Below are 10,526 nucleotides of genomic sequence, written 5' to 3' on the forward strand. Positions count from 1 at the left end.
CCTAGGAAGGTGACCAGAGCAGCATGTGTCCTACCCCCTCTCAGCTGTCACCTTTCGCCCTGGCCAGTCTGTCCCTATTGCCACCTGCTGGGTGCTTCGAGAGCCTCCCCACGCTTGGCCTTGGGACACAGCGTCTCCATGCAAGCCCCTGCCCAGGAGGCTGAGGGGCTCTGAAGATGGTCTCCATCCGATCATCACCAAGGGAGGTGGCCAGGCACAGGGCTGGTCCCAGGGTGAGTCTAGGACAGGGAACACCAGGGCCCACAGTCTGCCAGCATGGGCTGGACCTGGCCCTGCCACCCCACCCTCACAGCCCAGCTGGCTGTCACCCCTTTTCTGAGACAGACCACCAGGTGTGGCAGCCCTGCCACCCCAGGACAATCTGCTGGCACCGCAGGAAGACAGCCCCTTGGCAGAGGTGCACTCCAGGCCCTAAGGACACATGTTGCAGGCTAGGGACTCCAGAGCCCTGGTGAGCAGACGGCAGGGCACCTGCCAGTGGGAGCAAGGAGCAGGCTTCCAGGCTGAGGGTGAGGGGAGACCTGGGACAGTTGCCAGTGCCCCCCCCCACACACACACACACCATGGCTGAGCACCTAGAGCAATGGGCAGGCCAGGGCCCATGGGGGAGGGGAGGGTGGGCGGGGCGTGGGGTCAGCAGCGGCCCTGCATTCCCACTGCTGGCCTGGCCCGCTCCCCCATGTGGGAACAGGAACTGGTCTTATCTGTCCCCAGGGAGGGGGCCTGAGCGCAGCTGGCAGTCATTAAGCACCCTGCTCTGGCCAGGAGTGCAGGATATTAATAGCTAGGAGTCAGTGGCCCTGCAGACAGCCTCCCGGGAGAGGGACAGGAACCTCGGCGGGCTGTGGGGACAAGAGCACCATCATAGCAACACCCCAGCCTCTTCAGGGGCACGGGGCCCGAAGTTCGGGGACGAAAGGGGTTTGTCTAGTCACAGCCAGAGCCGGCCTTGGACCCTGGCGCTGCCCTGGTAGCCAGCTCCTCAGAGGCAATGTGCTGTGTGGAAACAGGATGAGCAGGTCCAGCAGCGACACAGATTCCATCTGTATTTAATCTTCATATTTTATTCATCATGTATTTTTGCATTAATATTGATTTTTTAAAAAATATTGCATTAAACTGTTATTTACCTTGACTGTCCCGTTGTTCTGTCTTCCCTCTTAAATTTTGCATTCTGGCCTCACCCCAAAGGCAGGGTCCCCCTACCCCTGAGCTTAGAGGTCAGCGTGGAAGGGACCTAGGAGGCCTGGCGGCCTCCCTGGGCTCAGAGGAAAACCACGCCCCCTCTGATGCCAACCAGCAGCAGGAGCTCCGCCAGGTCAGCGGCTCCGTGATGTCCTCATGCACCACATGGGACACTTTGTGCAGGTCCCCTTTGCCTGCCACTCCATGTGACTGTGAGGCAGCTGTCACTGTCCCAGGCATCCAGGAAGGATGTGTCCACTGCTGCCCACTCACTCAGGAAGAACTACCTCCCATCCCGAGCCTTTAGAGTCCCGCTGTGCCTCCCAGGCACTGCAGCAGCAGCAGGGGCCCGAGGAGAGGCTGCCGGGAGTGCCCGGGTGTGGGCATCAGGGCTGCAGCCCCTGCGCACCACAGCCCTCACGCTAGGTGGGAGCTCTGCACCCTTCCACCCCGGGAGCTTGGGGCTAGCGTCTTCACCCACACCTTGTCCTGAGTCCGCAGCTGCAATGCTGTCCCCTGGGAGAGCCACCGGAAGAGACGGGCTGTGGGGCCACTCTGTCACACGGCTGTCTTCCCTCCTGTCCCACTCCCTGGCCTTCTGGACACAGCAGCTGGGCCTTTGGAACTAGAACCCAGGCACATGGATGCAGGTACTGTGCACTGTGTTTTCAGAATGTCACCCCACAACGTCATTGTGTCGCTTGCTCCCAAGCCCTTGGCAGAGGCAAGGGCACCCAGAAGAGCTCCGTGTGGAGATGAGGACCAAGAAGCTGCTGAGGAGCTTAGGCAGGGCAGCCCCGTCTGTCCACGGGGCCTCGGTGTGGGTCTAGCAACCTCACGTCCAGGCCAAAACGCCCAGTCTCGGCCTTTGCAGACAGCCTCGACAGTGTCGGGGACTGTGCTGGTGACAGCAAGGTGGCACAGGGTCAGGGCAATCGAAGCCCCTGGGCAGGGGCAGGGGCCGGCAGGGCCAGCACGCAGAGGCCAGCCCCTCCAGCGACCCGGCCACAGGCTCTCCGGGAGTGGGGACCCAAGGGCCCCTCCCGGCTTAGTGTCCTCTGTGCCGAGTGACAGAGAGCAGGCAGCTCTTGAACAGACTAATATTTACTCTCCCAGCGGGGCTGGCACAGGCTGCTTCCTGTGGCTGGCGCTGGCTGGCCCCGGGATGGAGAGAGGGAAGTGTCCCCTCGGACGCCAGTGTTGGGACAAGACAGTGCCTACAAGATGGTGCCAGGATGCTCCAAGACCCTCCAGCCGGCGGCCCAGGCTCCCAGCCTCTGGTGGGCTGGGCACTGCCTCCCTAGCCCCACCAGACAGCTCCAGGAGAAATGTCACCCTGGTGCTGCCCCACATCGCTGTCCCCATGGTCCTGGCCACCTCCGCCACCCTGTCCTGGGGTCAGCACAGGCTATCTCGGGGCTAGAAGGACTTGCATGGGGTCACTGCTGCCCACTGCAGTTGCGTCCCTTGTCTCTGGAAGAGCCCTTCCTCGGCGTGACCGGTCTGGGGTGGACAGGTGCCCACCCAGGCCAGCCCCACCCCACCCCACCTGGGAAGCTGGAGGTACTGCGAGAGCAGCCCTGGAGCTCGCGCCCTGGGGCCAGGCACAGGCCACCTCGCTCTGCCAGGGCACCCAGACTGGCGCTAGCCCCGCCATTCACGCAATCTTGCGCACTCTCCTCACATCCACCCCAACGAAGCTCTCTCCCTTTGGTGCATGTATGAGCAGCCGTACCGAAGTCACCTTCCACTCAGCTCTAAGGTGGAAAGCTCCACTTATGGGCCAGAGCACGTCTAAGTCCAGGGTGCTCGGGGTGGGCCTGCACAGGGCGCCATCGCTTCGCACTGGGTTCCGTGTGGCTGGCTGCTGCCGCAGGTCACGTGCCACTTCCACGCACGCTTATCTTTACACCTGTTACCTAGGGGTCTGTGTGTTCCCAGAGAATGGGACGGAGACGCCACGACACAAGGTGTGGGCCTGCGTGATGTGCTGCTGCCGCCCGGCAAGGGCCGTCGGGTAACCTGACGTGTGAAATCCAGGCACGCAGTGCTGTCTCCTCACCCTTCACGTGCCCATTCCTGCCTCCTAATCTTCCCTCTTCCTCTTTTACTTTTTGTTTTCCGAGACAGCGTCTTGATATGTAGCCCACCCAGGTTGGGCTTACGTTCACTATGTATTCCTGGCTGGCTTCAAATTCAGTGACCCTCCTGCCTCAGCCTCCCAAGTGCTGGGACTATAGGCATGTGCCACACACCCAGCTCTAATCTCTTCATAAAAGGACCCATGCTCGTGCCATCTTACCTGAACTTCCGTATGAGCTCCTACACCAGTCTACCAGGTCTTCAACGTGGGAGTTTTGGGGCAGCCCCAGGCTGCCTGGCTCTGCAGTGTGTCTCCTTGCTGCGGGTGGCGGAGTGGCCTCACGCCCAGCCTCCTGCGCTTGGTGGCCTCCGTTCTGGTGAGTGCTACTCCAGGGCTTAGTGCTTCATGTTGTTCTCTGTGTCAATCTTCCTGGGTGTGTCAGCTTTTGGGGTTTTCTCTCTTGTGACTTGTTCATATTTTCCTTAAGATTACTCTCTGAAGTCACTGGTTTGTACAAAGTGCTTTGACACTAACCCCAAATAGTTTCAAGCACTGAGTATGTTCTGTTCTTTTCTGTGACTGTGATACTTCTTTGAAATCAAGTTTATCAATCATTTTGTCTTCTGGGGGGCCAGGGAGATGGCTCAGTGGAATAAGCGCTTCCCCGGCAAGCACAAGGGCCTGAGTTCAAATCCCCGGTTCCACAAAAAAAAAAAAAAAAAAAAAAAAAAAAAAAAGAAAATGTTTGGGGAGGGGGGGATGGCACAGTGGAATAAGCGCTTCCCTGTCAAGCGTGAGGGCCTGAGTTCAATCCCCAGTTCTGAAAAAAAAAAAATTCAATTCAATAAAATTTTGGTGGTTCCATTCCCACATACTCAAGGCAACCCAGACCAGCGCTGCTGCAGGTCAATGGGGGGCGGCCAAAAAAAAAAAAAAAACCATTTTGTCTTCTGGGTTTTGCCTGACATGTTTAAGGAGTACCTTTTGCTCCCATTGCATTGGGGGTTTGTTTGTTTTGTTTTTGTTTTCTTCTACCCTGGAGATTGAACTCAGGGTTAACTTTTTTATATTTTAATTTTACGACAGAGTCTTGCTAACTTTGCCCAGACTGGATTCAAACTCACAGTCTTCCTGCCTCAGCCCCCGAAACGCAGGCGCACTGCCAGGGCCCGCAAAGGCAAACGTTTCCACTCCAGGCCGAGGGTGCTCAGTACCCTCTTCAGTGAACGCCGAGGACGCTGCCTTTCACACCTGCCCCGCACGCTGCTCGCTGCAGAGCCAGTCGGGATGTCTGGAGGTGAGTGCGCACAGGGGTGCTGCCGCGTGCGCCCATCCTGCATGGTCACTGCCCAAGGAGAAACGGAGAAACCCATCAGCCTGACTCCTCCCCAGAAGGAACCGGGGTGAGTGGGCAGCACCTGGTCTCAGCCCAGGGCCAGAGCTCGGGGCTGTGCTGCGGCAGGACTCAGCTTCCCCCTGCTCTGCCTGCCTGTAGGCCACAGGACCCCACCACCATTCGAGGGCTTACTTAGGAAGCTTCACCTCCTCCCAAAGCCTCAGGCTCCGGACAAATGACGCAGAGCTGCCTGCCCCTCATATGCAGTGCTGCTTGGGAGAATGGGGCACCTGCCACCTCTGGGAATTCTGTCAGCTGCTACTGGGCCAGGGACCTGGGCTGGGGCTTGGGCTGTGGCAGGCAGCTGCGCCCCCTGGTGGCCCTGGGTAGAGAGGAACCCGGAGCCAGCACCCGAGCCAGGACTAATGCTGCTGGGGACTGGGCTAAGCACATGGGAATGCTGACCTGTCCAGATGTCACACTCCCCACACCCACCCACCGTGCACGAGACGCGTCTCATAAAGAACATACTTTCGTGAACAGCTCGCATTTATTCTGCACACGCCACGCAGAGCCTCCACACACTGTATACAAATGGCTGCTCGACTTCTACACATCAACACCAGCTCTGGTCGGTCGCAGCACAGCCAGAAATTCCTCCCGACAGAGCTGGTCCTGGGGTCACAGCCCACAAACAGCCATGAATGGGTCTGTCGGAGCTACCCCATGACCACGGAGACCAGGGCCAGAGGCAAGTGTGTCCAGCACAGCTTAGGACTAGCACGGGCCTGAAGGCGGTACTGAAGGGAAGTGCCCTTGAGCCCCGCCAGGCCCCTCACACCCAGGAGGATGTTCCTTCTCCAGCTCGTGCAGATTTTAAAGAGGATCCTGCTCCGCGGTCCCTGCTGAGTCAGTTTCCCAGCAACAGAAACTTGCAGTCCAGGGCAAGTCCTCCTCACAGCAAGAGGCAGCCCAGGGTCAGCGCTGGAAGTCGAGCTCCTCCCACTGCAGCAGGGCACACGCCTTCTGTGCAGCTCGGGGATGCGGAGCTTGGGGACAGGTGAACTCACACTGACCTCAAGCTCCCACGAGTCCCCTCCACTACCACAGCGCACACCAGGATTTTCAGTGATGTTAGCACCATTTCCCAGAGAGGGAAACTGAGGCTGAAGGGCAGCCACTTCCCTGTGACAGCTGCCCAGGACAACCCCCCCACCCCACCCCCGTCTCTCAGGGCTCATCCTGCCCTCCCCCCACCTGCAGCACCCACAGTGCACAGGCAGGACCTCCCCAGCAGGGGTGGGGACACGTGGAGTGGGGCCATGTCCTGCTTATGCCCTGTACCCACCTGTTCACACCTCCACTGCACCTTGCACACTGGAAATGGGTTCTCTCAGGGCCCCCAAGGAACGGCCACAGTGGCCCTGGACAGTGGAACAGCCACTGTCTCCAAGCACAGAGCCCCTAGGTCTGCTCCCCACCTCAGACCCATTCACAGCCCCCCACGGTCACTGTCTGTGAGCAGTGCTGGGAGCCCACGCACCCTCTCCTCTGCAGTCAGAGCACCTCCCTCCAGAGCCAGGTGCCCGAGTCTGTGTCCGGGACTGGGGGAACAGAGAAGGTGCGCAGGAAGGAAACGGGAGAGGACGGCCAACCTCTCCTCCCTGTGCTCCTCCACCACCCTTGCCCAGCCTGGACAGCTTCAGACGCTGGTTCCCGGCGCACATCACAGGCTTCTCTGTAACAGGCGTGAGTGCAAGTGGCCAGCCCAGGAGTCAGGCTGTGGGCCTCTGGTCCCCAAAGGGACGGCCACCCCACGGGGCCCTGCTGTCCAGTCTACATCACATTCAGCTAGTCCCAGGGAAAGGGGACTACACACTGGTGAGGACAAGAGACCCTTGAAGGCACCTGAAGGTTCTGTCTCAACAGTTTCCTCCCTGAGGAGATGGGCAGGTATCATCTGACCTCAGGAAAACAAGGGCTCGGCCAGCAGCATGCCCAGGGCAGGCGGAGCCAGCTGCTGGGTGGAGCCAGCTGCCCGGTGGAGCCGGCTTCTGGCATCAGACCACACAGGGCGCTGCGCCATCCACACCTGAACCAAGCCTGGGTCTCCCTGGAGAAATCAGCAGACCTTCCTGTCAGCAGCCTCTTTCTCCTGTGAGTAGGCCTCCCCCAGCGGGCCTCGGGCCTCGCAGGGCTGCTGCGCTCCTGGGCTGGATCTGCTTGCAGATGTGAATGAACCTCACCCCACCGAGATGCCGACCGAGCACACCCGGCCAGGGGCGGAGGTCTCCACCAGCGTCTGTGGGCACCAGCGTCTGTGGGCACCAGCGAAGGCCACCTTTGGGGACTGTTTCTCACCTGCTGGCCGCACAGGGGTCACAGCTCAGGTGCTGGAGCACCTGGGGCCCAGGGCCACATGACAACACCAAGCCACTGCAGCTTCAAAGTAAGTGTGCCTCTGTACTGTGTTTTGCCAAGCTTCTCATATGTGCTTCTCGTGCAAAAGGGCTCTCCCTCTGTGGCCTCCCTCCCTACTGTACGACCTAACGTGACCTCCCAGGAAGACAGAACTCCCCGGTTACAAGGAAGGAAAATCAGGAGAAGCAACTTCGACGGTGACACCTGATGACACTGCCAGGACAGTTTTCACATCCAGATTTGTGTTAGCTAAGATGGAACAGTCCAGTGCGAGAGAAGACAGTTGCTGTGGTAACATTTCCCCCGTTCCAGTTCCAGGCCACAGAAATTTGCTTTTCCTCAAATGACTCCAAGGTAGCTCAGCCACAACACAGTAATAGCCAGCAAAGCTGACCCACCCAGGGCCTCGCTTGCGCAACGCTTTCCACCTTTTGACACTATCAGAACAGGACAGGACTACGGCCGGCCGGTCACACCGCACAGCCCAACTCCAAGCACTCCAGGCAGCTGTGGTTGAGCTCCTCAGACTCCAGGCTTCTCAGACAGTCCAAAGGGGACTCCCACAGAGGCTGCAGCCGTGACGCTGTCAGACAGGCCGCCAAGACCTCAGGGACCTCACTCAGCCTTATTTTGGAAAATGATAATCAATTTTTTAATAATGTATCAATTATACCTTTATAAAGTTTTAGAAAGTTAACTTCTACTTTTATTTGTCTTGAGGTACTGGGTATGAACCCACGGCTATCACACAGAGCTACATCCCCAGCCCTTTTAAATTTTTTTGTATTTTGAGACAAGGTGTTGCTAAATTGCCCAGGCTGAACTCAAATTTGCAACCCTCCTGCCTCAGCCTCCCAGACTGCTGGGACTGGAGGCCACCACACCCAGCTACATCCTGGCTTTTGTTCATTAAAAATGAGGCCTGGATCTAATCAAGATTCTTGGGAAAGGTACTGAGGAGTAACTGATCTGAGAAGCCTTCTGCAAAGAGGTGCACAGGGTCCTCCATTCACTGGCAGCAACATGACAGGCAGGGACAGTGACGGCACCCGGGACGCACCACGGAGTCCCCTCCCTGGTCTCCTCCACTGTGCGGCCGGAGCCCATCACCCTGGGAGCCTTATTTCGCTCCTGCTTCCAAGCTGTGGATCCACTGGTGCTTAACTAATTTAGAAAATACAAAATGTGTCTCCAGTTAGAGACCCTTTTAATAAATAAACTCAAGATTTCTTCACCATTTTCTCAGCTTAAATTTGTTCTCATCTTACTCAAGTTCAATTTATTTCTAAGGGGCAGGGGATGTAGCTCACAGGCAAAGTGTCTGCCTGGCAAGCACAAGGTCCTGAATTCGATTCCCAGTACCAAAAAAAAAGAAAAAAAAATAGATCAAAATATAAATATTCCAAAGGTACAGCAAACCTAAGTTCTCAAAAATATAAACAAAATTTGTCTAGCTTGTATTTATGAACCACATTTAAGTATCTAATTTCCCCTGTTCTGACCCTCTTTCAAAGGAAAAAACAGTTACACTTAGGCCATGTAGGTCCTTTGGAGACAGCCTGTTATGATAAAGAGCCAATGCTCAGCTCACAGGCCAGGGCGTCCTCAGCGCGCGGGACGGCGGGACCTGCTGGGACCCTCACTCCCGCTCTGCACCCGAGTGCCACAGCCAGAAACAGGTCAGGTCTGAAGGCGGAAGGCAGGCAAGGACCGACCTCTGAGGAAGCCAGTGCCTGCACGCGGCCTCACACGCCGCAGTCCGACTGCTTCTCCTGCAGCTGTCGCGTGAGAATCTGATGTGAGGACAGAAAGGCGACGCCCACGTGGAAGAGGATCTGCCACAGGTTGCGCAGCCCATGCAGGTAGGCGTTGCCCAGGCAGATGAAGAGCAGCAGCAGCAGCACCTTGGCCGTGCGCCCCGGGCTGTAGAACAGGTACAGGTAGCACTGCAAGAAACCACAGGCGACTCAGGGGCCGGGTGAGCCGGGAGCTGGGGGCGCAGCGCGCTTGCAGGCGAGGACAAAGACGCAGGCAGCCCCTCAGCTGCGCTGGGCTGCAGACCCAGGAGCTGGCCGCCGCAGGGGCCAGGCCCGGAGACCCTGTGCAGCTCCCCACCCCCACCCCACCCACAGCAAGCGCGCAGAGGCAGCTGCTGCCCTCGAGCTGCAAGCGCTCTGGGCGCTGGGCCTGCTGCTCTCCGCAGCATCTCTGAGCCAAGGGAGGTCTCCCAGCAGGCAGCGTGGCGGGGATTCCCTGCAGGGATCCCACGAGGGAACGGGGCGACGCCTGCTCTGCAAATGCAGGGAACAGTGTTCTAGTTCAATACTGTTTTTTGTTGTTGTTGTTTTTTTTTTTATTTGAGAGAGAGAGAGAGAAAGAGAGAGTATGTGTGGCCAGCTCGGCCCACCAGGGGGCGGGGCCGGCTGGCATGTGGTGCTAGGGATTGAACCGCGGTCCCTGTGCTTTGCTTAGCTTAGCTTGTTCTAAGTAGGTGCTTTAGACCACTGAGCCATCTCACCAGCCCCTCAATACTGTTTTAAAAGAGCACATTCTCATTCTCAGAACACCGCTGGCTATGAAGAGAGGGAGCAGCCACGGGAGCAGGGGTGACAGGCGGGCACCGCTGCACGTGGCTATAGTCCCTTCCTACTGACCTAATTCTTGTTTCATTCCCGAAGGAACAGATCTGAAGAAGGTATCACTATAAACACACACACACACACACACACACACACACCTGCAACTTTTGACCTGGTTTATAAACTACTGCCACTGCCTGTGCCAGGTCACTCTATGCTGGACCATCAGGTCACTGTGGGTCTGCTGTTCTCAGTGGCCCCGTGAAAGCAGATGGCTTTCACTTCCATGCCCAAAGTTCTTCCTCCACAAATGCAAGGACTCTGCAGACTGGGCCAAGGTTTTTCCATGAAGGCCTTAGTGGTTTAGGATTTGGATCAAGGCCTTGGCGGAGTAAGACTGGGACCAGACCCTTGCTCACAATTGTACCACAAGAACAAAAAGGCCATGGGCTTAACCCACTTACCCGGACACCAGCGACCAGCATTTCACCCACCTGGAAAATACAGGCTACGAAGGGAATGAGGAAAGCCAGGATACTTGCAATCTCCTCCTGGGCCACCTGGAGAAATGAGGGGAACAGGGCGGGCGGGTGTTGAAAGGAAAGGGGCCGCGCTAGTCCTCCCACCCCATTCCCCAAAGTCCTGCACCTCAGCAACACCCGCACCCTCTTGCCTTCCTCTCCTCGGGACAGCCATAGCCTCAGCGTCCCCATAGCTTGTGCCACCCACACTCTGCTCTGTGCCAGGGCAGCAAAGGCAGGGACCATGCCTCAGCCATCTCAGGGGCCAGGGGCTGCTTCTAGAGTGTCCAGAGGGCGGCAACAAGCCTCAGCAGTAAGGGGAAAGCCACGCCCCACGCTGGGCCAGGGGGGAAAGCCACGCCCCACGCTGGGCCAGGGGG

General features: G+C 57.9%; 1 protein-coding gene across 1 annotated transcript in view; it reads right to left on the reverse strand.

Annotated features, from left to right (window-relative positions):
* Positions 1 to 8,606: 8,606 nt before the first annotated feature.
* The window catches only part of Sec22c (SEC22 homolog C, vesicle trafficking protein), a 9,947-nt gene continuing 8,027 nt past the window's right edge, over positions 8,607 to 10,526 (reverse strand). Inside the window, exons 6-7 of the mRNA XM_004640657.2 lie at positions 10,120 to 10,185; positions 8,607 to 8,992 (exon numbers count right to left, since the gene is read on the reverse strand). Of these exons, the coding sequence (XP_004640714.1) occupies positions 8,792 to 8,992; positions 10,120 to 10,185 (267 nt within the window). The 3' untranslated portion in view covers positions 8,607 to 8,791. The remainder of the gene's footprint in view (positions 8,993 to 10,119; positions 10,186 to 10,526) is intronic.

The sequence above is a fragment of the Octodon degus genome, unplaced genomic scaffold, assembly GCF_000260255.1.
Source record: "Octodon degus isolate 3935 unplaced genomic scaffold, OctDeg1.0 scaffold00126, whole genome shotgun sequence".
Classification (NCBI taxonomy): domain Eukaryota; kingdom Metazoa; phylum Chordata; class Mammalia; order Rodentia; family Octodontidae; genus Octodon; species Octodon degus.